The sequence below is a fragment of the Drosophila guanche genome, unplaced genomic scaffold (genome assembly GCF_900245975.1).
Source record: "Drosophila guanche unplaced genomic scaffold, DGUA_6, whole genome shotgun sequence".
Lineage (NCBI taxonomy): Eukaryota > Metazoa > Arthropoda > Insecta > Diptera > Drosophilidae > Drosophila > Drosophila guanche.
The window spans coordinates 4391934-4419426 of record NW_022995752.1 but is presented as its reverse complement, the minus strand read 5'-3'; the positions used below and the strand labels follow the sequence as shown (position 1 = coordinate 4419426).

At 45.9% G+C, this 27493-nt stretch overlaps 8 protein-coding genes across 16 annotated transcripts in view; 4 read left to right on the top strand and 4 right to left on the bottom strand.

The window, feature by feature from the left end:
- The first annotated feature begins 1198 nt into the window (after nucleotides 1-1198).
- Nucleotides 1199-2647, top strand: LOC117588029 (testis-specific serine/threonine-protein kinase 1). Its single transcript, XM_034279075.1, has 4 exons — nucleotides 1199-1388; nucleotides 1457-1856; nucleotides 1919-2229; nucleotides 2292-2647. Exons 1-4 carry the CDS (start codon nucleotides 1349-1351, stop codon nucleotides 2546-2548), a joined length of 1008 nt encoding a protein of 335 aa, XP_034134966.1. The 5' UTR covers nucleotides 1199-1348; the 3' UTR covers nucleotides 2549-2647.
- A 107-nt stretch (nucleotides 2648-2754) lies between these two features.
- LOC117588030 (B9 domain-containing protein 2) lies at nucleotides 2755-12686 on the top strand. 2 transcript variants are annotated; one of them, XM_034279077.1, is made up of 4 exons: nucleotides 2755-3081; nucleotides 3145-3496; nucleotides 3564-3682; nucleotides 12675-12686. In XM_034279077.1, the coding sequence occupies exons 1-3, from the start codon at nucleotides 2994-2996 to the stop codon at nucleotides 3655-3657; spliced, it is 534 nt and encodes a 177-aa protein (XP_034134968.1). In that variant the 5' UTR covers nucleotides 2755-2993; the 3' UTR covers nucleotides 3658-3682; nucleotides 12675-12686. The 2 variants fall into 2 exon arrangements, with proteins under 2 accessions (XP_034134968.1, XP_034134967.1); XM_034279076.1 differs by lacking the exon at nucleotides 12675-12686 and having other exon boundaries at nucleotides 3564-3693.
- Nucleotides 3626-5710, top strand: LOC117588024 (tectonic). Its single transcript, XM_034279065.1, has one exon. The coding sequence runs from the start codon at nucleotides 3660-3662 to the stop codon at nucleotides 5661-5663; it is 2004 nt and encodes a 667-aa protein (XP_034134956.1). The 5' UTR covers nucleotides 3626-3659; the 3' UTR covers nucleotides 5664-5710.
- LOC117588022 (dynein heavy chain 1, axonemal) lies at nucleotides 5721-8960 on the bottom strand. The gene has a single exon (XM_034279062.1). The coding sequence runs from the start codon at nucleotides 8943-8945 to the stop codon at nucleotides 5736-5738; it is 3210 nt and encodes a 1069-aa protein (XP_034134953.1). The 5' UTR covers nucleotides 8946-8960; the 3' UTR covers nucleotides 5721-5735.
- Nucleotides 9884-11756, top strand: LOC117588025 (telomerase Cajal body protein 1 homolog). Its single transcript, XM_034279066.1, has 3 exons — nucleotides 9884-9962; nucleotides 10033-10816; nucleotides 10876-11756. Exons 1-3 carry the CDS (start codon nucleotides 9953-9955, stop codon nucleotides 11711-11713), a joined length of 1632 nt encoding a protein of 543 aa, XP_034134957.1. The 5' UTR covers nucleotides 9884-9952; the 3' UTR covers nucleotides 11714-11756.
- On the bottom strand, nucleotides 11777-12530 carry LOC117588031 (actin-related protein 2/3 complex subunit 4). Of its 2 annotated transcripts, none has more exons than XM_034279079.1 (2): nucleotides 11910-12530; nucleotides 11777-11847 (listed from the first exon to the last, which is right to left on the bottom strand). In XM_034279079.1, the coding sequence occupies exon 1, from the start codon at nucleotides 12415-12417 to the stop codon at nucleotides 11911-11913; it is 507 nt and encodes a 168-aa protein (XP_034134970.1). In that variant the 5' UTR covers nucleotides 12418-12530; the 3' UTR covers nucleotides 11777-11847; nucleotide 11910. The 2 variants fall into 2 exon arrangements, with proteins under 2 accessions (XP_034134970.1, XP_034134969.1); XM_034279078.1 differs by having other exon boundaries at nucleotides 11777-11844; nucleotides 11910-12529.
- A 1358-nt stretch (nucleotides 12687-14044) lies between the features above and the next one.
- Nucleotides 14045-27493, bottom strand: part of LOC117588027 (stathmin) — a 74516-nt gene continuing 61067 nt past the window's right edge. For 3 of the 6 annotated variants that reach the window (XM_034279071.1, XM_034279070.1, XM_034279072.1), the window contains 5 exons: nucleotides 16089-16258; nucleotides 15829-16014; nucleotides 15625-15771; nucleotides 14813-14968; nucleotides 14045-14662 (listed from right to left, as the gene is read on the bottom strand). In XM_034279071.1, the coding sequence (XP_034134962.1) occupies nucleotides 14576-14662; nucleotides 14813-14968; nucleotides 15625-15771; nucleotides 15829-16014; nucleotides 16089-16258 (746 nt within the window). In that variant the 3' untranslated portion in view covers nucleotides 14045-14575. Of the gene's footprint in view, nucleotides 14663-14812; nucleotides 14969-15624; nucleotides 15772-15828; nucleotides 16015-16088; nucleotides 16259-18370; nucleotides 18861-27493 lie in introns of those variants that run through there. The other 3 variants (XM_034279068.1, XM_034279069.1, XM_034279073.1) reach the window with 3 other exon arrangements.
- On the bottom strand, nucleotides 20602-23805 carry LOC117588023. 2 transcript variants are annotated; one of them, XM_034279064.1, is made up of 2 exons: nucleotides 23661-23805; nucleotides 20602-22954 (listed from the first exon to the last, which is right to left on the bottom strand). In XM_034279064.1, exon 2 carries the CDS (start codon nucleotides 22951-22953, stop codon nucleotides 20674-20676), a length of 2280 nt encoding a protein of 759 aa, XP_034134955.1. In that variant the 5' UTR covers nucleotide 22954; nucleotides 23661-23805; the 3' UTR covers nucleotides 20602-20673. The 2 variants fall into 2 exon arrangements, with proteins under 2 accessions (XP_034134955.1, XP_034134954.1); XM_034279063.1 differs by lacking the exon at nucleotides 23661-23805 and adding an exon at nucleotides 23015-23093.

Here is a 27493-nt window from a genome sequence, read left to right as displayed (position 1 = left end):
GCAGTCAGGTGACCTGACCTGCACAGGAAAGGAAACACGCAAAAACAACAAAAAAAGCAAAAGGAACATTTAAAATTGGCAACATCAAGTCGAGGGGGATATGCTCTACAGTGCTGCTGCCTTAATAAGTGCTTAGATGTGGCCTCCACTCTCGGCAGAGTCTAGGGAGACAGCTGCAGTGCACTGCCAGTATGGGGAACCAGCAGCTACAGTGAACGCCCAGAAGGGTGAACCCGAAAGGGTATGTTCCTGCCCCTTGCTCGCATTATCTTTGGCAGGCTGCTCTTTTTCATTATGAAATTATCAATATTTGATGTAATACAGAAGCGTGAACAGTGTGCCAGTGCCACAGCCACCACCAGAGAAGAGGGACAGGGACTGGGACTGGGACTGGGACAGGGACAGCGGCTTGTGGCAACTGACTGGTGCCTGGTGGCTGGTGGGTTTCCCGTATTAAATTCCACTCTGCCAATTGCAGGCGACTTTGTGCCGCCTACGGCTACATTTCAATTTTAAATGAAACACACAAATTTCACAGAGAGAGATTGAGGGAGCCTCGAAAACGCAGAGGGAGAAGGAAAGTGTATTTGCAGTTGTCGTTGTTCGCATTTCAATTGAAATTTACAAACCACTCGCTCGACTGACCTTAAGCTACTTTAAAAAGTGCGCTGGATAGGGGGGGGTCTGCCCCGTTCCCCGTCTCCGACTTGGGGCAAAGTAATGCGAAAAATGTTAAAATTTCAGAAACCAAAACTCAAACACGGTAGAGCGATGAAAGTTAAGTAAAAAATGTAGGTAACCAATGCCTGGGGCCAGGAAGGGAGAGAGGGAGAGCTGGACAACAAAAAAAAGTGAACGCAGTGGAAAAGTTGGAACCGAACACACACCATACAGGGGGGGACAAGAGGAGGCCCCGCTGGGTTGGGGACCTTTTTGATTTTTTCTTGAGTTATTACACAAACTGGCAACTGAAAAAACACGACACCGCCAGAGCAGCAATGGCAGTGCCTGTGGCATATTAATTCAATTAAATAAACATTGTGTACCCCTCGTCCTTCCAGCGTAAAACTCATTCGCCAGAAACCAACAACAGGCAGCGGGGCATAACTTAACTTCAATGGATTATCTCAGGGGAGCAAATTTAAGCTTTAAGAAATATATTTTTATATTTTATATAGCGGTCAGTTATTTGTCAATAAATAACACTATCAAAATTAATATTCATAGCTGGACGAACATGCACTAACTTCAATGATTCTTTGGTTGTTGCACGGCAGCGCACCCTATATACAGTAAGGGCAACACCCTGGGGCACGTTGGCCAGGTGGAATTCGTGAAACCATTTTAAATGGCGACAGCCCCAAAACGAAAAGGCGAACCAGGCGCAGGTGAGAAACAAAAATCAACCAAAAAACAAGCAAACAAAACGCATTAATAATAATCCAACAATCTGCAGTGATTGGTGCAAGCTCTTCGCAGGATCTGGTCAATGATACGAACTCGGGCCGTCGGCAGGAGCAGAAGGTTTACACCTTCAACACCGATAAGCAGGACAAGACGAGTCCCGCCGGTGGCGCTGCACAGGCGAAAAACGATGAGAAGGCCAAGCCGCAAAAGACCATACTCGAGGAGCATGGCATCATATTGGGCAAGGTAATAGGAACAGGAAACTATGCCAAGGTTAAGATTGGATTCTCCGAGGAGTACGGCAAGCGAGTGGCCGTCAAGATCATATCCAAGGTGAAGGCGCCGCCGGAGTACACGCAAAAGTTTCTGCCACGCGAAATCGAGGCTGTGAAGGGACTGCATCATGACAATCTAATAACCTTCTATCAGAGCATAGAGACCAGTCATAGGTAGGATGTGGGGATACCCTGTGAAACCGCCATCTAACCTTCAACGCTCACTCTCTCCACAGAGTTTATTTGATTATGCAGCTGGCGGAGAATGGCACACTGCTGGATTATGTGCGTGAGAAGAAGTTCCTGGATGAGGCGCAATCGCGGAAGCTGTTCCGACAACTGATTAGCGCCGTGGAGTATATACACAGCAAGGGCGTGGTTCATCGGGACATCAAGTGCGAGAATCTGCTGCTGGACGAGGACTGGAATCTGAAGCTAATCGATTTTGGATTCGCACGCAAGGACACGCGCTCCTCCGACAATCAGGTGGTGCTGTCGAAAACATTTTGCGGCAGCTACGCCTACGCCAGTCCCGAGATACTTAAGGGTCAGTTCTACCCACCGCCAGCACACGTATTTATCCATTAACATAACCCACCCCGCACTCAGGCGTTGCCTACGATCCCTTTATGTCCGACATCTGGGCCTGTGGCGTTGTCTGCTATGCAATGGTCTTTGGCCGCCTGCCCTACGATGGCTCCAATGTGCACATACTCCTGAAGCGCATCAACCAGTCGCTGGTGTTCCCCAAATCCCCACCGGCCACCAGTGAGTGCAAGCACATGATAATGCACGTGCTGGCACCCGTCAAGATCCGATATAATGTGCCACAAGTCAAAGAGGATCCCTGGTTCACTAGCAAGTAGACAGCCCCACCCATCCAGATGCTGCCGTGGAACAAAAACAAACCATATCAAATTATCAGTAAATAAATTAATAAATGTTTCCAACCGGTCGCTGCATAACTTCTACAGGTTCAAGGAACTACGAACCACGAACCTCTACAGGTTCCATGAACAACGAACACCTACAGGTTCGAGGAACTACGAACCACGAACCCCTACAGGTTCCATGAACCCCTACAAGTTCCACCCACCACGAACCAGTTCCGCACGGGTTGGCAGCTCAGTTTTCGAGAGGGTTAAAGCGCGTTGCCAGGGCAACGAGCAACTGCCAAAACAAGTAGAAATAAAAAGGAAAAAGTGGAGGCCGAGGCACAGGCTGTCAGAGAGAAATTGACTGAAATAAACTTTATTAATGAGCAGCAGCAGCAGCAGCAACATAAAGTGAAAGCGTTAAACAGATCAATTGATGGCGGAGGTGCACATAATTGGACAAATATTGAAAGCAGTTGATTTCGCCGAGCCACATCTGTACTGCACGTGGACACTGCAGAGCGGTAGGCACCCAGCAACAATCCAACCACGACGATCGATACATTTTTTTACGCATTCAATTATAGGTAGCGCCTGGCGCTTGATTCAGGGCGAGTTGCACGGACAAACGCATGTCTCCGCGAACCGTTTAGAGAGCTGCTCTGACTTTGCTGCGCCCTTGGACATTCACTTGAGTTGCGCCGCCATCCAGGGTTGGCCCACGCTGCTGGTGGAGGTGCACGCGGTGAATGTGCTGCAGCAGTCGTGGCCCGTTGGCTACGGCTTCGCCCACATACCCGCCGCGCCCGGTGCCCATCGGCTGGAGATAAACACCTGGAAGGTTGCACCCAACGGCTGGTGGCAGAGCCTGCGCGAACGCTTCGGCGGCGGTGGAGCGTCGCTGAGTAAAACCGATTTGCTCTTCTCGGGCGTCGAGCGGTACGTCCCACACTAACATTCATCATTTGTGTGCGAGGTTTTCTAATGTTTAGTGTTACTCTTTCAGTTACAAACTGCAAACTCGCAGCTCTGGAAAAATCATTGCCGATCTCAACTTGATCTTTCGCAAATTCGAGGAATACGGCGTGGAGTTTAACTAGAAATGGAGCAGAAGTGTCTCCTGCTGTGGATGCTGTGTTTCATCACAGTCCCCCACAGCCACACGATTAAGATTGGAATCTCCCACAGCTACAACACCACAGCCACAACGACACAGACAACCCCAACCACAACGGAGATTCTAGGAACAACTGCAGCAACTGTATCCGCCATGACTGAACCGGGCAGCTCCATGAGCCCCTTGCCAGAGCTGGCCACAAGCACGCCCAGCAACACTTTTCCGCCACGACCACAGCCGAAGCCCAGTGCCACGGATGCACCAAAAAGCAGCGCAACACCTGCCGCGACAGTGGCTGCCACTGACACTGCCGATGCACAGCCCCTGAATGCCACTGAGACGCCCAAGATTGCTACGAGCTTTCCGGATGATTCCTTCTACTTTTGCTCCTGCGACCTGCGCTCGGAGATGTGCGATCTGAACTGCTGCTGCGATCGCGACTGTCCTACCGAGACCAGGCAGGTCTTTAGCTGCCTGAAGGTGCTGGCTCCGCCGCAGCTGCTGTCCAGATTGGAGGACTTTCAGTACACCCACGGCCTGCCCACCTGCCAGATCAACGACGGCTGGCTCTGTGTCTTTCGCAGCAACACAAAGCCGGCTAAACTCAAGCCGCTAATCAAGAACTTTGATGCCTCGCAGTACCAGAAGTGGCCCGATCCCCTGGCAGCCTATGAAACGGAGGACACTGTGGCTCAAGCCTCGTCATCGCTGTACAAATTGGGCGAGCCCTTGCAGCTGTGGCATCCAGACAGCAAACAGTGGACCACATTTGACCTGCCCATGGCCTACGAAAGCGCACAGTGCCAGCTGAAGCAGCCCGCGCGACATCTGCAGCCGATGGTCAGCCACTGCCTGATGAGGGATCAGACTCACATGCAGGAGAGTGTTTGGGCGCTACTCAATCTGACTGCCAGCCATCAATTGCTGCCGAAACCGAGAGACTTGGAGGAGCAGGAGGTGGAGGCACTGAGTATACAAATCTGTCAGAAATTGGACAGCGGGGGAATGCTTTGCCCCGAGCCAGGAAACGACACGCAATGGGACATGCCCGTGGAGAGTCTGGAGCTGCAGCTGCTGCACAATTTCACAAACATTCTGGAGGCGAAACTGTTGATCAAGGAAGCTGCAGCCGAATATGATGACATGGAAGCCCTTTGGCTGCACTTTGCGGTGACATTTGCCACTGCAAATGAATCGCTGGCAAAGCCCAGCTCTGGGCCACTGGGCTACCTAGCTGGTGCGCCTGTAATCCTCTCTCGACTGCTGCCACAAAACACCAGCGAGGACCGGCAGTTGCTGAGCTACTTTCATGCGGGGAACGATAGGCAGGTCTACCATTGGCTGCCGTTGTTCTCGAGGAAGCCGCGCAGCAGAAACTGTCAACGGAAACTGGATGAAGAACAGGTCCTGCGCTTCGGTGTGGATCTGGCCAAGCAGTGTCTGCTGCAGCAGGCAACGCCTCCACCTGCGATCCAGGAAAAGGCCAATCACACCGAGTTCTGTAAGAGCCTGCAGGCGGAGATCTGGAAGAAGCTGCTGCCCCACAACTGCAGCAGCCTGGAGGAGATGAACCAAGTGTTTGTGTCGCAGCTGGGCAGACCGCAGCCCGATCGCTGGATACCCATTCAGCTGCACTTCGAGGAGCGCGCACACGACATGCCGCCACCCGTGCAGGGCTTCTACGATGAAGTGCAGCAGAGTCTGAGCTGCCGCAACATGTTCCTAAGCGTCAGCTACGAGTTCCATGTGGCAGACCTGGCCCTGCTCGCGGGACGAGTGCCGCATCAGCGTGTTCTGCAGCATGCCAGAGTCGTGCTCGGCCAGAGACACGATCTGGAGTTCGATGGCAGCGAAGAGCTCGTGGAGCTGCCACTGGGCGTCTCGGCCATGTTCTACAATCTCGAAAAGAGTCGACCAAACGGAGCCGCAACTGTGCTCGTCCATCGCATCATCATGGCCATGATGATGCTGCTCTGGCTGTCCCTCTAAGGCACGTCTGAAGAGATGAACAAATTTGTAATTTGAATTAACATTTGTAGAAGAGAAAATAAAAAGTAAAGCTTAGAGTATATCCCGGCGACACTTGCGTAGCTTTTTGCGCAGCAGGATGGCATCCTCTTCGGCCTGTCTCTGGCGCTCCGCCTCCTCGAGAGCGGCGCGCAGACTCTCGGCCTCGTTGTTGGCCTTCACGGAGATGTCGTGCACCTGTTGCAGAAAGTCGAGGATGCCCTTGCGTATCAGATACTGGTAGTTCATGGAGACGGTGTACTTGATCTCGACGCCAACCGCCTGGCTGAGCTCCACCCAGTGGACGTGCATCCAGTTGTCGTTGCGCAGATCCCTGATGCTATTGTAGAGGGGCACAAACTCGTCGATTTTGCCCATAAATACGTGTGCCACCTCCATGATCTCGGGCTTCTCGTTGAAGACGACCAAAGACTGCTGCAGCTCGCTGCGCAGCTCCTCCAGATAGTTCCACACCTCCTCGAGTTCCACCTGGATTATCGGATTGCCCAGCGTGGCCTCCTCGAGCTTGAGGAAGTTGGAGCAGGCGTACCACAGCTGCTTGTAGGGCTCAAAGCTCTCGATGATGCTGTGCAGGAACTCCTCAGAGAGAGGCTCCTGTTCGAAGAGCGTCTGGCGAAACTGCAGCATCTGGCTGACCTTCTGCAGTTCCTTGATCAGTGTCCAGGTCTTTTTGATGTCCACCGATGTCTCCTGGGCGCGATTCGGGTTGAAGACCAGGGAGTAGGCCTGGATCTCATCGTTGAGGGACTCGAGGCGCTCCTCAAACGCCTGGCACTCGCTGGCGTGCTGGCGCAGGAACTCCTCAATGTCGATCTTCTGCTCCTCCTTCAAGGTGGAGAGACGCACCAGGATCTGGTGCGGCCAGGCGTACACGTTCCACTTCATGGCGAACTGGTGATCGCTCAGGTTGTAGAAGAAGCTGTCCAGCAGATCGTACTCCAGCCACATGATCTGTATGTCCGCCCGCAACAGCTCCACCACATCGGGCACCGTGGCGGCAAAGTCCCGAATGCGGTAAAGGTGCTCGATGCTGATGGGCCGCTCGGCGATGCTTTTGTACACCTCCGTGCAGCGCTCCAGCAGCAGTTCGTTCGTCTCGAACATGCGATCCACGTAGTACTCGAATATGCGGCGCACAATGTCAATGCGCTTCTTGATGAGGAACTGCTTCAGCGTGTCCACGTTTATGTAGAACGGTCCGATGGTGATGAAGGCCGGCAGGATCACTCGCAGCTCCTCCTTCAACCGCTTGTGCTCGAGTATGTCCCGCTTGACCGCCGAGGAGGGCTTCTTCGCCGCGGCATAGCTCACCATGTACTCGTTGATGTCCAGCAGATAGAAGTCTATGAATTTCTCGTACATCCGCGCGTACGCCTTGAGGGGCAGCACGGCCTTGGCGTAGCACTGCCTCATCAGCTCGTTCTGGACGAGGAACTTGTCCTCGATCAGCTCCACCGTCAGAATGTACATATTGGGAGCGAACTTGAGGAAGGTCATCAGCGAAGCGTCGATCATGCGCACGCCCGAGGTCTTCTCCAGGCCCCGCTTGTAGATGTCCATCAGGGCTGGCTGGAACTCGTCGGGATTGGTGGAGTAGAACACCTTTCGATTCTCATTGATGCCCAGGGTCATGGCGAACACGGGCCTGTGGAAGGGGAACTCCGTGTCAATGTAGTTGCTGGTCCACTTGTAGCTGGCCCTGAGCTTGAGGAACTGCAGACAGGGATCGCAGACAAAGTGCGAGAAGTTCATCAGCGACTTCTCCAGCAACACCTCCATCGACTCCTGCATGCGAAACTTCACCTGCAATATGAACCGGGAGGTCTTGCACATCAGATACACGGTCCAGTCGAGCAGCGATATGTCCAGATAGCCCTTGCCCAGCGCCCGCAGCACCAACGTGATGACGGAGGTGAGCTGCTGGGGCCAGTTGACCTTCAGGTACGTGGCCACATTGTCGCTGTGCGCCTCCTGCGAGTTCAGAAAGTCCACCAGCGCCAGCGGCTTGCTAAAGTTGCAGACAAAGATGGACATGGTCTCGATGTGCTGGCACTCGATAGCGACACCGGCCATGGCCTCGATGCCGCCGGCACAGTAGAAGAGACTGGCCTTCAGGTAGTCGTAGCGCTTCGACGTCATGGTGATGCCCAGGGCCTGGACCGCCGCTCGCTCCCGCTCCGAGATATCGTTGCGGAAGTCGCGGGGCAGAAACTCCTTGAGGTCAATGTTGCGGAACTGTGGAAACTCCTTGGGCATCTTGATGATGAACTGCTCCAACTCGTAGAGCGCCATGAGGCGCTCAAAGACCAAGTTAACCTCCGATCGCAGGCGTCGCTTGCACTGCTCGGAGACCTTGGCCGCTTGCAGCACGGCCTCGATGGGTTTGAAGCTGTAGAAGACCGTCGACTCGATGTCCTCGTGGAGCACACAGTCGACGATCAGCTCCATCAGCATCAGCTGCTCGCCCTTGTAGCGCTCATGAATGGCTGCCTTCAGGCGGCCGATGTACTTGTGCGGATCCTCGGCCAGGAACATGAACTGGAGCTTGGGCACCTCATAGGTGCAGCCATCCTCCAGCGAGATGAGCTTCCACAGGTCCGTATCTTCGTTGTACGCCGTGACGGACGCCAACACCCACTGGCATCTGAGCAGGCTCCGGTTGAATGGCAGATACGCCTTCGCGGGCAGTGGATAGTGCGCCTCCCCCACCACGCCCAGAGCAAACCAGGCCGCTGGCGAGTTGATGTCGTAGTTGCTGTCGTCAAAGTAGCTCAGAGGGAACTTGTGCGGGAAGGCAAACTCCGACATCACGTTGTACTGCTCCTCGGTGGGCTGCAGCACCTCGTCGGTGAGTCCCGCGCGCTGCAGTTCCTCGGTGAGATTGATCTTCTGGTACTGCCGCCTGCGGCGGTCCACCTCTACGTCCTTGGGCAGCTGACGCTTGGGCACATAGCGTGTCTGAATCACCTTCGGTAGTATGGTCGGCAGGGGAAAGCGGTGCGATTTGCCCATTTTGTCGACCAATGTCAGCCAGCGCTGTGCCTCCTCGATGGGATAAAAGACGGAGGTCAGCTGATCGCGTGGTATGTACAGCTCCTGGTAGTTCATCACCGCAGTCCCTGGCCGCGGCGGCATAATGCAGATCGGCTTGCCAATGGTCATTTCCCTATGGTTATCAAAGCCCTGTAGGCTTAGTGCGCCACCAGTATTCGCGGGGGAGCCTTGCTCCGAGCTACCATCCATAATTGAAGTCGATTACTTCGCTGTCGATTTTTCCTATTTACAAAAATAAATTAGTTTTATTTATTGAAAGTGTGCAAATGGCATTTACCACAAACGTGTTCTGATTATGGCAAGTATTTGGAACAATGCCAATAAGCTCTACTCTTGCAGCGTGGAACAGGAAGCGGCGATGTGCCAGAACCCGTATCGGGGCTACATCTGCTGAGCGCCTGATCTACCATAGATTCATAGTTGACATGCCTACAGTTGCATGACAGCGTCCGTTGAGTAAGCCAGAACAAATAGCAAATTCCAATAACATTTTCAGAGTCTTACGGCTAAGGATCTGAATAATTTGTTTATAAAATGTCTTAATTTAAATATTTACATATGTAGTTAGGTTGTCTGTCAGTTGTGGACCATCCCGGCAGCTGGATATCATCCTGGTGGTGCCGGAAGTTTTGTTCCTGTAATACCCATGATCGTTAGCCTGATCGGCCGTTATCCTGGTTGAGGCGGCTGTTGCTTACATCAAATCAGGCTCGAATGCCTGCCAATCGGTTGATTATTTATTTAAGTGGCTGCTGCTGCTCCAACTGGATTACTGGTTGTTGTGGCTAAAAGGAAAAGAAAAATTGAAGCAATGAAAAACAAAGGCAAATCATACATTTGGGTGTAGTTACATATGTCACTTATGTACATCTGTGTGGCGCCTCAGAAACCAAGCGGACATTTATGGAACGATTAAATGCATCTCTATCCAGCACTGTTTTTTCGTTGGTATTTTTGTCCGGCATTAGTAACAGGCTCCACCCTCTCTATGCCATACCACTAACCAAATAGTCTACTATACTAGTATAGTAATAATAATAGTATACTATACTATTTGGTTAGTGGCCATACTCCATACTATATTGTGAAAGTGAAAGGGTATATTTCCGAGTGTCTGTCGGGGTATATCTTACCGATAAATCCGCGGTCACACTGGCGGTATATTTTATCGATAAGTCCGCGGCCACACTGATGAAATGGACGATTGTAAGTGGAATTTTGTTTTGAATTGCAACTAAGAATTTACTTACTTTAAAACCGATACAAATGTGTACAGCTGCAGCCAATCTAAGCACCAGCATGTGCGACGTGGACGAGCAGGACTTGTCCTCAGCGTTGTTGAACAACAACGTGAGCTTCAGCAGCACAATGGTGACATCAAGCGCGGATCTGTCTTTCAGCTTGAGCGAGGCGGAGAAATGCAAACTGATGCAAAATATTGATGTGAACTGCAGGCCAAGTGAGGACATGGAACTGAGCATTCCAGAGAAGAACAGCAGCGTGCAGGAGAAACCCACGCTGGAGGAGCAGGCCACACTGGATGAGGAGACCACTCTGGATGAAGCATCAACCCTAGAGGAGAGCGAGTCCGTCATAAACCTCGAAGACACCATAGACGAAGTCGCACCGCAAGCGACTGTGCCGCAAATCCCTCAATTGGTTGTCAACCAGCCGGTGGAAGCCGACGAGGATGAGTTCGTTTTGGCAGAGGAAGCCATGGAGATTGTGGAAGAACCAGCAGCTGTAGAGGTTGTTCCGCCAGAGTACTTTAAAGGTAAACTAATCGAGGTGGGACGACGTTGTTGGAAATCTTCAGCCGATGCTCAGCATTACACCAAAGGCTGCTATTGGTCGCCGGACGGTACCTGCCTGCTGGTGCCCATCCACTTGGATGGAATGCACGTCATGGAACTGCCGCCGGACCTGTATACCGCCACAACAGTAGCGCAGGAGCGCAGCCTAACCAGTCTTGTGCCTGCAGTCCATGTGCCCGAGGGGGGCACGGTCTATGACTGCGTGTGGTATCCCCATATGAACAGCCAGCAACCAGATACCTGCTTGTGAGTATATCAATTACTGCTGTCTGTAGCCCAATCTGATGCGTAACTTCGTCGCTTAGCTGGCTGGCCACACGGCAACACGAACCCATTCACATGTGGGACGCCTTTGACGGGAAGCTGCGCTGCAGTTACAGTGGCTACGATGCCGTGGACGAAGTTATGGCCGCCATATCCTTGGCCTTCTCGCACGACGGACAGAAGGTCTATGCGGGCTACAAGCGATGCATCAAGATCTTCGACACAAGCCGACCCGGTCGTCTCTGTGACGACTATCCGGTGAAGTTCGCCATCTCGTGCATTGCGCAGACTACGGAGCAGCCCAATACCTTGACTTGCGGCAACTGGCACGGCTACATTCAGCACTTCGATCTCCGTTGCAGCCCCAAGCAGGGACCGCTCTTCACGCTGGGTGGCCACAAGGCAGGCATTACACAGCTGAAGTACGCCGACGGCGCTGCGGGCTGGCAGCTGTTCAGCGGCGCTCGAAAGTGCCCAAAGCTGCTGCAGTGGGACATGAGGAACTACAAGAAGCCCTTGGCAGAGTACCAGCGCCATGTGGACACCAATCAGCGCATACAATTCGATCTGACGCCGGACCTGGGCTGGCTGGCCAGCGGCGACACGCAGGGTGCTCTGAACGTCTGGGATATGAACGGCGACGGAGAAGTGTCTGCCCTGCCACTCCACAATGACTGCTGCAATGGCGTTAGTTTCCATCCCACGCTGCCAATCCTCGCCTCCAGCTCGGGCCAATATCATTTCATTGGCACCGATGGTTATGGTTGTAAAAATGACAGCGTTCTAGATTGCACAGGCGCCGCGGAGCCGGAGCTGTCGAGGGAGCAGCCACTGGAAGTGATTTACGAGAATGCCGTGGTGATGTGGTGGTGCGGCTAAAATCTGTGACTCGCAGCTGCAGGCTCCCAGTGACGCAGAATGTTTTTTTGTAATAAATTGTGCTTATTTATAAAAAAGCTGTGTCTTTATTCTTGCCTCCAGTTTGAAATACTAAATGCCTGTGTGTCCACCTACTAGGTAAATCCTCTGGTTATATGATTATTATGAACTGTTCGGGGGGGTCTCTCAGCCTCACCTTAGAACCGCTTTAGGAACTCCTCGGCGCATGTTCGAGCCCTGGCATTCACGGCCAGCTTCATTTCGCTTATTTCCTTGTCGATCTCCTCCATGAAACTAATCACGAAGTCCACCAGCTTGTGCTTGTACATCTGCTCCGTGTGAAAGTTGGTGATGAGGAAGCTAATGTCGTAGCCCTCGATGGGCTTCCGGCGCAATATGATGAAGGATTCGGCGCGGCGCATCATGAACCGCGTGAACTTGTGGCAGAGTATTTTCTCGATTTCGTCCGCCTGCTTCACGGAAATGCTCACACGCACCGAGTTGATCGATGGCTCTATCAGCACCTTCTCCCGCTCGTTGCGCGACACCACAATGGGCGTTAGCACCAGTTCTTTGCTGGAGCATATTTCTACCTCCGGCTTGTTGTGGCGTTCGACCACTTGGGACGGGAAATCCTGCAAGCACATGGCGGCGGTGAGCGAGTGCCGCACGGCACTCAAATAGGGTTTCAGGGTGGCGGCCATTGCGTGGGCTTGTTGTTGCTAACGTTTGCTGCTAATCGTTTGATTTGTTGTTTAAAAATCACTTTTTTACTTAATTTTATTATGATTCACAAAACAGTGTGACCGTGGATCTATCGATAGAATATACCGTGCGAGCGACCCTCAGCAATATACCTTATATACCAATAAATTATGTACCATAGCCTAACGATTTTAACCCACTCAAGCACCGTCTACTTATGCAGGGAAACAACGCGAGACAAGCATCAAAATAAAAGGCTGCTGACAATTACCACATTATATATAGATGTGCCAGGAGCAAAAATAAAAATTCAATTAATTAATCCCGCGACTGGCACATCTATATATTGATTGGTTAGGGCTGTTGGTAAATTGGCAGAATGTGGTTTCCTTTATGGCACGCAAAAGTTGCTATAGAAACAGCACAAAATGTTTCCTTTAACTTTCAAAACACGCATTTTGTACCAATTATAAATATTTCATTTATTTGTATTATGCACTTTTATTATACATTCATTTATAAGTATTTTGCTTGCTTATCGTCATTTATTTTGTTGCTTATGTAAACTTAATGTTAAGTTATGCGTGAACCTAGAAAAACCATTTTCGCAAGCTATCGTGTTTCTGTTTTTTGTATATGAACTATATAGAGAACATTGATTTGCATTCGGTTGATTACTGGAGTTGATTACACATTTATATTAGTAATATATCATAAATTGAGTAAATATCGAAGCATTTTTATCAATTGTATTGATGCACTTGCAATGTGGGTTTCGTGTATCAAGTTTCTTTAGCTTTTATTTTTCTTTTGAATATGTCTGCAAAGTGTTCTCCTGTCTGGGTTGCTGTTGGGGCTCTGTGCGTATAATTCCCTTGCATATAATATATACTCAGTTATAGTAGCCATAGTATTACACATTTATAACGGTATGAGAGAGATATTCAAATTTAAGCTAAATTCAGCGCCCTTTCTCGTGTAAAACCAAAAGTTTGGGGAAAATATTCGCAGCAACTGCAAACAAATTTGCCTAAATTTTCAATTTCCATTTTCGTTTTGTATTTGAATCCCACCCATAAATTTCGGCAAAAAATCTGCGTCATTTTTTCTCTAAATATAACTCGACGTTAGACAAAATATGCTTTTCCATATCATTCCATACATAATTAATTTATATTTATATATTTTACTTTAATTTTTTTGTTACTTATGTTAATGCCTAAATTGTGTTTATGTTGTTGTTATTATGTTATGTTGTTATGTTGTTATGTTGTCTGTAAATAAAACGAAAATGCAGTGTTTTGTTTTACTTTGTATTCGATTTCATTTTTTATTTATTTTTATAAGCATTTCTTATGTATTTTTATCTGTTTGACATTTATTTTATAGATAGAAAATGCGAAACTTAAAATTGTAATTGTTAGTGTCGAACTGTCTCCAACTTTAGTTTTCCTTTTTTTTTAATATTTCCTTGCTTTTTTTACGTATGTTAATAAATAAAAAATATGGTTAAATTATACACGTATTTATAATATATATTTGTTTAAATGATAGATCTCGTGAATATTGAGTTTCTGGCAAATAGCAAGTACAACAAATGTTTCGAGGCAAAATTAATTATTTTTCTTGTATGGCTTTTATTTCAAATTACGTTTGTTGCGAATTTCTCGTTCAGTTTGATGACAATCTGTAGGAGGAGGAGGAGCTTTAAAAGTGTTTAAAATCGTCAAATTGAACAAGTGTAAAACGAGAAATTCGAACTTGAGCAAACGTATTTTGAAAGGCTTTTGTTTTTTAGATTTGATGTTTCAATTAATTTTGCCGTTTGCTATATCGCTTGGATTTCACCTTGCTTTGTGTTGTGTTTTGTATTGTTGAAAAGATTTGTGAATAAATGTTGCTGGTTGTTGCTATATCTTTCTAGGGCCTCATCTCGCTCAGCGGAATCTTGAGATGCATTCGATATGCCCCTGGCCGTCTTCCTCTGTCGTTTATAATACTTGAAATATTCTCGAAGCAAATTTGATGCTGCCTTTTGCTTTAGATTTTGCTTAAATATGTGTGGTTGGTGTATGTAGTGTTGCCGTTGTAGTTTCTCTATTCTTGTTGTTTTGTTGTTGCAGTAAGTAATGACGGTCTACGTCCTGCACAGCTCCTCTAACCCGACGAGGCGATGGCATTCTGCTGTCCATCCATATCCTGGGTCTGGGCCTTGTTCTGGCGCACGAGCTCGGCACGGCGCTCCTGCAAAATCACAAAACAAAAGAAACAATTAGCTTGGGACCTTAAAGGGTTTCTCATGTGGAGAACTACTGCTACTCAAATGATACGGCATATGAGAGGCTGTTTATGTAGGTATGTTGATGGGTAAGTAAATTGGGGGAACAAACGTACAAGTTTTTGCACTTTTTCGATTTTCTTTTGTATCTCCTTTTCGCGGTTCTGCTCGGCGGCAAACAATTTGTTTTCATATATGCGCGCCTTCTCCTCGATCTTTTGTGTTTCCAATTGATCTTGGTGTGATTTAACCTCGGCAATTTTGACAGTGTTCTAAATGAGAGGATATAAGAGAAATGAACACAAAAATTATATATACACATGATCGATCCGAAAAACAAACACACACATATAAACAGTGCAGAGTACACAGAGGGTCAGATGAAAGGAAATATTTATGGAAGGAAGTCTGGGAATATTTTTGGATAGTCCACAATGAGAAGCTAATTCGGAATCAGTATTGTTACGCTTTTGGATATTTTTCCCAAACAGAAATGATTGGTGGTATGAAATGTAGTTACAAAAGATTTTAAGTGGTTTCGGGAAATATATTCACTGAAAATTGTAGTTTGAAAATAGTTGTTCTGTCTTAATGGTTTAAGTTGCAGAAAAGATAAACGGCCATTTGCCTTATGGAATAAGAGTTGAATAGGAACCAAATACTGGTGGTTATTTCTACAAATGGAGGATATATAAAACCATAAAAGGGTTTACACTACAGATAAAAGGATGCTTATGTGGAGAAAAGTTAAAACCTAATGTAGAACCTGATTGGGATTTTACAAAGAATTAAATTGATTTGAATATTCGGCAAGTTTTGCCTCTAAATATTTACTACTGTCTCTATCTTCTAAGTAAAGCAACTAGTTATGGAGATGAAGTCATCCAAAATTCAAGCCATGCTGTCTTGGTGTATTGCACACACTCACATGCTCCTTGAGGCGATTGAGCATCTTCTTGATGTTTTCATCGCGCAAGGCCTGAGCAATCTTGAGCTTCTCCTCAATGGCCTTCTGCTCATTGGCCTTCTGCTGCTCCAAAGTCTCGCGCGTCTTTTCAATCTCCTGGGCGTGAATCTGTACAAGAGAGTTTATACGTAAGTTCTATGGAAACTATGTAACGAAATGTCAAACCTTTAGCTTCTCCTTCATGTCGCTGATGATTGCCTCGCGCTTCTCCACATGCAATTCCATCTTGGTCTCCAATTGCTCCTTGGTCTGAGTGATGAACTCATTGGTGATCTCATCCTTCTTGCGGGTGGCCTCATCCACCTTGGCCAACTTGTTAGAGATATCAGCCATCTTCTTGGCCTCCAGAGACTGCGACGAAAAACAAACAAATTCATTTTGTTAAGCCGACGATAACCGAGAAGGGGCGACCGAATACTACTCACAATGCGACGCTCTTCGGCTGCCTTGAGCTTCTGCTCAATCTCCTCCACGCTGACGTTCTTGCCGGGGGTGACCGGACGCTTGGGAACGGCCACATTGGGTGCCGGTTCGGCCAGAATGACCTCATAGCTCAGTCCGCCGCGGGACTTCTCCTGACAGCGAATCTCAGTGGCTGTAAACGACAAAGAGAAGCAGGAGATGGGCAGCCGTTAAAGAAATTCAATATTTGTGCATTGGCGGGGGGTGTCGGCCTGCTATAAATATAAAGTTGTGGTCGAGGGTGAAGTCCAGTTTCATCCTTAAGCCACCCTCTGCTGCTCGTATGACATCATTTTTGCACTGCCTCCCTCCCCACTAACTCGATGCCTTTTGTGTACTTTTCACATTTAAGGCCGAAAAGCCGTGACCAAAACCCAACAAAGTGCAGGAATATAAATATATGATTACAAATGAAGAGAGGGTGGCCAAAAGTTCAATGAGGCCTTAGCTTGTGGCTCATGTGCGGATTTCTTAGAAATAAAGCTGTACCACACAACAGTCCAGCGATCTGCATGGGCGCTATAAATGTCCAGCCAAAATCGATTCCCAAAGTCCCCAAATTAACTACCAAATCTACACATGGTTGTGATAAACCTTGCCCTCTTCATAGATTCAGATAGAGTAATAAAAGTATAAAGAAATTGAAGTGGTAAAGCACTCGCTCAAAGTTAATTGCATTCTGGCAAAAGTCGCTGCTCTGCGCCCCAAAAATATCCATTAACTTTTGTTTTTTGCATTCACAGTTGGGTTTCGCACTTTTTTAAGCGCATTTTGATTAATGGCCACGCCGGCTTCACTCTCCAATGCACACACCGCCACGTACCACCGTTACATACAGTGGCTCCAGGACATATTCACACTTTTCCGAGATCAAAACCATAATTCATGCAAGCGCCACACAGCCACACAAAACGAGAATTCCGGCAAAGTTGTTCGCTGACAATGATGGGCAGAATGGTGCCACACGCACACACACATACACAGGGAGCAGAGAGCAGTTCAGGAAAATGGTAAAGAAAACCGAATAAAATGCGAATTTTCACACGAAATAATTATTAAAATTAAATGCACAGCAGCAAAAGTGTGCAGTTTTGGAGTTTTGGGAGCTCTTTAAACAGTTTCAGATTATTATTATTTATATTAAATTCCAAGAATAAATAGTTGAAAGAACACACATTAACATAATAATCCTAATTACATTAATTATTGCAACCTTATAGCCATGGAATAAACAGTTCCCAGAAAAAGCCACAGGTGCCATAAACATTTCCTAGAGTTCAAAGTTTTATTTCTAAGCTACTCTTACGTACGAGCAACGGTTTCCAACACCTTTAAAGTTGGATATTTAATCTGTAAGCATTCCATAGCTCCCTCATAAATATAAACATCCTATGGATTGCGTATATACGAAACAAAAACGGTAAGCAAACAGCAATTGGAGCACAGGCCCGACCCATGTATAAATATCGCCATCCCAGACGGCGAACCCGAGAACAAATCATAAACAATTCGCATCAGCAAAAATCCAGCCAAGAAAACCCAACGGCCCCCTTACTGGCATCCGGAGGGGATGGGGCTTTTGTTTAATCAGAGGGGGAGTTCGATGGCAAGACTATCAAATGAAGTGGAAAATTATTTGTCAAAACAAAAATATATACAGAAGAGTGGAGAAGAGAAGTAAGTGCTCATTCCCCACTATATCTACACCGAAATGTATCATATACCTTTAACAAAGGCACAGAGCTGGACAGAACTGCTGCGTAGGTGTCTTGATGATTGCTGTTGACACATAATTTGCCATTATTCGAGTAGGTGTCCGTCCGTTTGTTGGTTAGTCCTACCATTTGTCCGACTGTCAATCATGACACTCGCTTTTGGGGTCGCTTTCAGCTTCACTTTCCCTAACTCTGGTGTGGCGTGTCCTCTGGCTTTGAGTAATGATGTCTTGGATGAGGTCAAGTGTTGAAGTCTATTAGGCTGACAGATTTGATGGGCCTCCCCAACGCCCACACAAACCACAAAGGGGGGTTGGCGCTGAGGCTGGCGCAGGGAAAAGTCATCTTCATTTAACTTTCAGATTCAGGATTCCGTAACCCTTTTAAAACCATTATATTCGTCGCACTGAGATGACCATTTGGCTCGTAAAGCTGCCAAAGCAATTTCCCAAAGTGGCTTTTGTGGTCGAGCGTCGATGGGAGGGAGTCTTCTCCTGGTGGTCCATCACTCTACTCTACGCTCTACTCACATATCTTATAGTCCTCCTCCATGGCATCCTGTATGCCACCCGATAGCTGCTGCTTTTTGGCACGACTACGAACATAACCACAAGCACCATTGCGAGCAATCCACATGTTCTTCAGTATTTCTATCAATGCATACGCATCCGGATGGGTGGAATGTTTCCCCTCTACATGGACCATCAGCTCCTCGGCGGTGAATCCCAACTCATCGCAAAAGGGACACTTGAAGCTCTGCGGAGCCTCGCCATTCACCAACACCTCGCCGCCAAAGTAGATGTCCAGCATTTTCTTATTGTAAGCGGCACGCATGGGGTGATAGTATTTGTGCTCGGGGCTAACTCGATTTTTGCCCAGATCGAAACAGGCGCCACAGAATGTGATCTTGGAGCCGCACACAAAACAGTCGTACCAGCGTCCAAGATCACCCTGGGCAGGGCAGCCCAAGCACTTCCGATGCACCTCCGGACAATCCGAAGACATGGCAAAACTTCACAATCAAAACGATATCAAAAAGCAATTATTTTCTATATAGAATTTTTCCTGGAATATTTTGCTCCGAAAACAACACTTCACGTTCGGAGGCTTTAAAAAATGAATTTTTTGTCTCTTATTTATTATTTTGCGATGTGACGTGAACGGGTGGATTACGATAACTGTGAGGTATTCCGATTTTAAGCTCTACCTACTCCGGGAACGACTTGAAAGTCAATGACTGCCAGATTGGATATTTTTGTTTATTTCCAACGAGGGGTAAGATATAGATTCAATCTTAGGAGTCATATAGGAGGGGCTGTAGTTATTGCACTTTTTTAACACCTGCAAGGCAGATCAAGCTAAGGTGTGTATTACTTAAAGAGTAAATAGGGTATTTTGTATTTGTACGCACACAGAAGGAAACGTTTCCGAACCTATTCTTGATCAGTATGTGAAGGTTACAGACCAAAAATAAAATGTAGAATGCCTGTACTAAAATTGTATTAAGATATTGTATTAAGGTATATTGTATTTGTGGGGAATAACGGTTGTATGTAACGCACAGAAGGAAACGTTTCCGACCCCATAAAGTATATACATTCTTAATCAGCATCAATAGCCGAGTCGATTGAGCAATGTCTGTCCGTCCGTCTATCCGTCTTGTTTGACGCGTCGTGATCAGAGACTTTAAGATTAAGATTTAAGTCATAAATTTTTGTGTACAGACTCATGAAAATCAAGTTCTCAAGGTCAAAAATCTGCTGTACCCACAACTTCAAAGATTCAAAAAACTAAAAATGCCATTCAGTGCAGATTGACCACATCAATCAGATCACCGAATTGGGATTAGATTGGATCATTATTATAGCCAGGATGAAGAAGCCAGCTGATAGCTTTGCTTATGCTTTATTTTCTTTGCTCATTCTTTCTCGCTTGCACACTCTGCCTCATGCACTGTGCGTCACTGGGGAAGGGGTAGTGATCTAAAAGGTCGTGTTGGCGGAAGAGTTTATGTAGAAGTAGAAAAATGGAAAATTCGAAAAAAAGGACCACAAAGGCACAGATATACTGACTGAGTACAGGGTATAAAAGTTGTGTCGCGAACGAAGCGACTCACAAACGTTCCTACTAGTCTTGAACTAGAAACTAGAAAATTGTATCCGAAATCTGGAGCCACTCAACATAAGAACATCTATGAAATAAATATGTTTGTAACTGTTATAGCCACTGGTGCTAGCTATGATTTAAGATGCTTAATATTCTGATCTAAGAAATACATATATGATTTTCCGTTCCACTGAAACCTTCTTTGGACAGATTAGATCCACAGAAATATTTTTAAAGCCACACTGTCATAGGAACTTATTTTTTATTGTTAATAAGAACAGTTAAATCTTTTACAGATGTTCTGTAAGGTGAATTTTTCTTTGAAAAAGTGCAATATTATGTTAAAAATTGTTTTTTCCGTTCCAGAATTAGGATTAATATTTAATATGTTTCACAATTAATTTCCTGTTGAATGTTTTGTTGTTTTTGTTTCGCTTTTTTCCTTTTCTTGATCGTTTCGTTCTTTTTCTTTCATTCTTTTCGTTATTTTTCTTTCACTGTTCTCATTTTCTTTATGCTTTTCTTTCCCCATTTCGTGCATGTCTTCTTTCTCCTTTATTTCTTGCTTTGTTTATCGTTTAATTGTGTCTTTTGTTTCTCCTTTTCTTTCGTGTTTTCTTACTCGCTTTCTTTCTTCTTTTCTTCCTTTCGTTCTGCTTCTATTTCTTTCATTTTCATTTTTGTTTTTGTTTATTCTAATTTTTCCTTCATTCCGTTACCACAACATTCAATAACCCATTTCAAACCCGTCATCATCATCATCGAAGAGATAGTCGTCGAATTCATCGGGTTCTTCATCAGATGCTTCGCTATCAGATGCATGGACATAGTATGACTCAGCATGCTCCATGAGGGCTGCCATTCTTTCTGCCACATCTGCAGCTGATACTGCCACGGCTGCTACAGCTGGCTGCTGATTAATTTCCTCTGGTGCATCATTGTCATTCAGAGTGTTGAAAATTTCAATGTGATACGATGGAGCCATGTATTCACTATTATTCGCATCAATATTGTTGTTATTGGCGGGACCATTATTAGTGTCATCGTTGGCAAAATCAGTGCCAGCCTTGCTATCGTTGCTGTCCTCGTCAATGCTTTCGTCGTAATTGCCATCGTTGCTATCAATAAAAGCTATTGGATTCTGGTCGTTTATCCCAGCACCGAGGATGTCTCCATCCTGACCATAATCGCCCGATGAATTCATCTGCAATATGTTCTCCAGAAGTAAATTTGTGGAAGTTGCCTGCCCCTCTGGATCTTGGGACACTTTCTTTGGTTCATTCTCTTTGGATGCTTTCTGTGCTTCGATTTTCTGGGTTAAACGGCCACACCAGTTGCTATAATCACAGAGACCTTTGTAAAACTTTGTCATGGCGTCCGTGCCCGTCTCACGTGTTTGAGTGACATTCTGGGACACTGGGATGAGCCGCTCCTCGGCTGTGGTTGGGCCTTTGTGTGGTGTCTGATTGGAGCCCATATCCGGCATCAAGTCCTGTGGCAGTCCGAGATTCTTCTCCGAGAGCATAGAGCACATTATAGCATCGACGAAACGTGCCTTGGACACCTTTCTTTCGCGTTCAGTATCTCCGGGCATCTTTTCGAAAGCGTCCTTTAGCTTTGAGCAGCAAAAGCGAGCATCGGTGAGCTCCAGCTTATCCTTGGGAGTCTTGATTGGCTTCGGCTTGGCCGTCTGCTGGACGGTAACCTCTGTAGTGGTGTTGTTTGCTTTTAATGCCCCCACCATGACTGGTGGCACAACAGCCTGACGATATAGAGGGGCTTGAAAATCGAGGCGTGAGCCGGACAATTGGTTGAGTGTCTGGGAGCGTCCCATTTGGAGGAAATTATGTCGGCGTGCCAAATTGCGACTACGATTACGCAGAGATAACAGCTCGCGGTCGTGGTAAGTATACGAGGAGTTTCCATTTGATTCCTGCGGTGGTGGTATCGCCTGCTCTAGAGGAGCCGGCGGCATTGTGGCGGCTCGACGGATGGGAGCACCCCTTGGTGGTACAGCCTGTTGCCGCCTAGCTGCGGTCACCTCATCAAACACATTCCCTAGGCTTCGGTTGCTATTTGAGAGCGATGGAGCGGTACTTGCTCCATGAAGCTGCTGATGCAATCGTTGGAGACCAACCGCCTGATGCTCGATCATGCGGCACATTTGTTGGACACTGGATGTGACGCTACTCTGGGCTGAGTTGTTGCGCTGTAGAGTGTCAAATTGATTGCTCAGGGCGCGTGCCCGCATCAATAGACCTGCGCGACGCTCCTCGAATGACGCGCTGTTTAAGTCGAGATCTTGCATCCGATTTAGCACACGTTGCAGCGCACGTATCACATGCTCCATGGTAGCATTGTCAATCCTGTTGTTGATGGCAGTGTCACTGGCTGTTTGAAGGTTAAAAACGCTTCTTGGAGCCGCTTCTGGTGACCCACTGGCTTGAGATATCGCAAGCTGAATAATTGGTACTCGGTTTTCGGTTGGGAGTCCCCCAGCTCTTGGGGCGGGCTGTGTGTCCCTGAATGGTGCAGGCGCTGGTAAAATGGTTGCACCTTCAATGTCCACAGTGTCGATCGGAGGAGGAAGACCCGGATTCTTCGACGCGTAGTCGACAACGTAGAACGAATAGACCTCCCGCTCGTAGTTCTTGTAGTCCGCATGGTCACGGTGGGTCTCCAGCAGATGCACGTACAGCCACATTATGCTGACACACTGCATCTGGCAAAGGGCGCACTTCAAGGACGGCGAAAGGGCCGGAATGATCGAGGTGCGGGTGTTGAAAATCTTCCAAATGTGATAATATTTGTGATTCGGCGATGCAGGCCTGTAATTGCAAGTGAAGCAAGTCTCGCACAGATGATAGTCCTGGCAGGAGAAGCACGTGTAGCGCTGTCCCGGATATTCGACCATCTGGCACTGGCGGCACGGAAAGCCAACATGACGCTCCGGCAGTGCATTATTTAAGCCAAAGCTATCCGAAGTATGTGTCCCAGGCCGATGCATTCTGTTGGAAAAGGGTATGACTAGGATGACCAAAAAGGTTTTTCTTTTATTTTCAGCGTACTCAGCAATGTTTAAACTTTGGCAAAAGGCAGCGGTAGGACACGGCATCAAATCGTTGGGAGAATTTACTATACAAATAATCTTGAATTACTTTGAAAAGGTTGTTTGCTTTGTTTGTTGATTTGGATTAAAGCTATTTCAGGGCCAATGGGAGTAGGAATCTGTACATATGTGTGTGTATGTACATAAATATGTTTGCGCTGTGTTTCACATGAAAATACGCACTTTACCAGATTACATGTGTATATGTATGTATGTACATATGTGGATGCACAAACGGCACCAACGAACAACGTATAAGTTCAAAAGTGTGTATGTACACATCCAAACACACATGAGCCCTCAAAAAACTGCAGAAAAAACTCATGTGTATGAATGTATGTACATCTGCGTAGTCCGCTTTGCGCACATAAAAATCTGCACAGTTGATATGTACTGTAACTCGATCTTCTTTAAACAAACACTCAACGCAGTGCAAAAAAACGGCACATGTAAAAAAGCCACAAAAAGAAGGAGAGGAGACAAAAAAGAGCGTACTGTTTGTTTGCGTGTGTGTGCGTGACAGAGAATCACAAAAAGGAAAGGAAAAACTCTTGTGCCGCCTTTTGCCAAAGAATAAAATGTTGAATACAAAAATAGCAAAATACCTAGGTTCTTTGATTTTCACTTGATTTTGTAACACTTGAGCCGCACTTTTGTGTTATTAATTTCAGTCCGTTACGAATGAACCGACTTCTTTGACAAACGAATCAGGAAAGACAGAGAGAGAGATGACACACAGACGCGTTGATAGACAGAAAAGTGCACAAATGTGCTGTAAAGCGCAAAAGTAATCGAATAGTTGGTTTTTTGTCACCACTAGGCAGCTATACACAGCTATATTTTCAGGTAGGAAACTGAAAAAAGAAACGCAATGCGTGGCTGGCCAAATGCAATGACGCAAAGAATAAAAATAAATAAAAATAACTGATTCTTGCATTAAATAGGGAGTAGGAAGTTCTGTAAAATATAGTTAATTCATATAAACTCGCGCTTAACAGAACAAATAAGAGATAAAGGTGGAGAAATTTCAATGCTACCTATCGATATTTTTCCCATTTTTATAAACTTTGATTTTTTTGTTAGCTAGAAGCAAATAAGGAAAAATATACTAGGGCACCAAAGTGTTTTCAAAACTTATGGGGCTGCCCATTCCGTTATTTTTTTTTGCTTATTTGTGCGAGAAAAAACCCAACTGGAAACTTTTAAAATATGGCTGAACTTCAATTATTTTTTAGCGCGTGAATTTTGGGAGCGAAGGATCGTTTTTTGAGCTTATTTTTTTGGACCTCAGGGCTTGTTAACACATTCAAGCCGTTCTTGGCCGCAGGACCAAACTAAAAACTCTCATTAACATAATAAGCATCATTATACAAATCTAAAACAGTGTAAAATGCATCCACATACCCGCCGTACACACCACACCATAGAACACACACAGCTCACAGCGTTTGACCTCAATTAAAATATTTTGCGAGCACAGAGAGAGAGAGAGTTTTGCCAACTTGCATTTTATGGGCTCTTACTTAATGTAGTACATCCCCGGACCCCCCTGACACCACACTAAGAAGAAGGACCCACTGCAGCAATAAAAAGAGCCGTTGACATTTCACGCTTTTAATTAAAAATCCTGGCCAGCAATTTGTGCTAAATGAAATAAAGAAGGACGGACCTAGCCTGCTAAAGGTTTTTCTATGGGTTCTTTGTGGGGGCGGGCGACTTCTAAATTTGCTATAAATCCGACATGATTTCAATTGAAACGACATGATAAAGTGTTGATGGCCTGGTCTTATCCTAGTATTAATATACTCCTCCAATGACCCGCATTTTAAAGGCCGCAGTAGGTAGTGGAGGAATTTCTCTCGAAAATCCTGCTTATGACAGTTGACAGCTGAAGGAAGCGATTTATCAGAGCTCCAAAAAGGCAGGAAGGCGGCAGGAGGCACAAGGCACCAGGCAGCACATCTGATGACATTGCTAAATAAATGTCAAAAGAGGAAGACCGAAGGGGAGTAACCCACACATACCCATGTCCTCAGAGATAGTCATTCACACATCACACAGGACACACGACAGCAAGGACTAAATCAGAAGAAGTACAGCTTAACCCAAAAGGGAACTTAATTACTGTAGCGTTGGGGATTGCCGCCTGTGTTAATGTTGATTTTGTGGAAGTTAATTGAATGACTAAAGTGTTTGTCTTCATTAATTAATTGGTGCGCAACACATTTTCGGTGATTTCTGTTGAGCAAAATATGTGAAAGGGTTCCAAATTAATAGGTAAGAAGAGGGAAACGTCAGATAGGTTAGGATTCAAGCAAGATATATGTATGTATGCATGTATAATATGTGCACCACAAACTAAAATAGAATAAAAAACTGTCTTTATTTAAGTAATTTTTGTAAAAAAATGCTACCCCATGGCGATAGAATAAATAGGTAAAATCGGTAAGCTTACAGAAATTCAGCAAAAAACGAGAAGAGACGTGTGAGACGCTTCTTACGCGTCACAACATTCATACCCGGCACTCAGTACTACATGTGCACCTTAGCGGTGTTTTGTAAAATTTTACATATTTTCTTCATCGGTCATCTACATCTACAACACTTCTCGCCCCACTCCCTAGACCCACACACTGCAGACTCGCGGCAGAGGCATTGGGCGCACACAGCAGAAGCAGATTGTGAATGAGAGAATGTGAAATGTTTATTTATTTATTTATATATTTATATATAAATATATATATATTTATTTATTTATATTTATTTCTTTAAATATAAGCTGCGGGGCGGGGTGGGTTTAGCCACTGAATATTAATTTCTTCATTCTGGCTATAATAATGGTCCAATCGGATCCCAATTCGGTGATCTGATAGATACGGGCATTCCCTACGGAATGGCGTTTTTAGTTTTCTTGTATCTTCAAAATTGTATGTTTGGGAGAGATACATGGCTCAATCGACTCGTCTATTGATGCTGATCAAGAATATATATACTTTATGGGGCGGAAACGTTTCCTTCTGTTCGTTACATACATTCACTTTGTGCACAAATACAATATGCCCTATTTACTCTTCGAGTACCGGGTATAAAAAAAGGGAGCGCCATTCTTTGCCAAATTCATATATGAATTTTTAGAGGCGAAAATACTTCAAACGAATCATGCAAATGACTGGAAACAATTTTATTTTTGAATGCTCAAAGTGTTGCCTTTCGTTTTTCCTGGATATTTTAGTGGCATTTCCAATTATGTTTTCCATTTCCAGTTTTTTGTGTGTTCCCAAGTCGCTTACCCAAATGAAGTGAAATAGCCAAAATCCAATTATATCCAATTCACTTTTTGGCATGTTTTTTGCATATAGCAACAGCAAAAGTTGGCTAAATAATATTACATATATAATCCGTACTCGTAAGTTGGCTTTTCATTCTTGTTGAAGAGTTTTACACCCTTCTATGGGTAGAAGCACTCCAAAAACTTTTGCTTAAAATGTTCTATTTCGAGCATAAAAACTTTTGTCCGCCATCAACGGAACACACACCAGAGGAGAGGATAGGAAACATTTTCAATAATTATCACACCCAGTCGACAAGAATGGCAAAGACATGAAAATATGCTCACCAAAAGAACATGAAAAAGTAATGGAATGAAGAGCCATAAGAGCCTTGTCTGTTGCCTTTTACTTAATATTCATAAAAGCATTTTAATTTCCATTTAATTAAATTATTTGTATGAGTCAGCAGTTGATTCTATTGTGGGGCTGCTCGGGTGCGCCCCGGGGCGTGGCAGGCTAAAGTCTATCTCCTCTCTCTCTCTCTTGTGTTTTTTATACGCGGTACTCGAAGATTAAATAGGGTATATTGTATTTGTGGGGAATAACAGTTATATGTAACGCACGGAAGGAAACGTTTCCGACCCGAGCATCAATAGACGAGTCGATAGAGCAATGTCTGTCTGTCCCTCTTTTTTGTCGGCTAGTTCTCAGAGACAATAAGAGCTAGAGCCACCAAATTTTGCCTCCAGACTGCTGTATGGTCACACTGAAACCAGTATATTTTAAAAATTAGCCACTCTTCCGCCCCCGCAAAAGGGCGAAACCTCAAAACCTAAAATTTTGAAGATAAAAGAAAACGCCATTCCGTAGGGAATGCCAACATCTATCAGATCACCGATCATTATTATAGCCACAATGAATAAATTAATTTGCAGTGGCTAAAACACACCCTGTCCAGTAGGATTTGTTGTTTTTTTTCACATTCTCTCATTCACACTCTGCTTCTGCAGTGGATCTACAGTGTGTGGCTCTAGAGAAGGTGGGCGAACGAAAATAACGTGCTGGCGTGAGAAGTTATGTAGATGTAAATGACAGGTGTAGCAAAAAGTCGAATGTAAAATTCGAAAAAAACAATATGGTACACTGACTGACTACCGGGTATAAAAGTT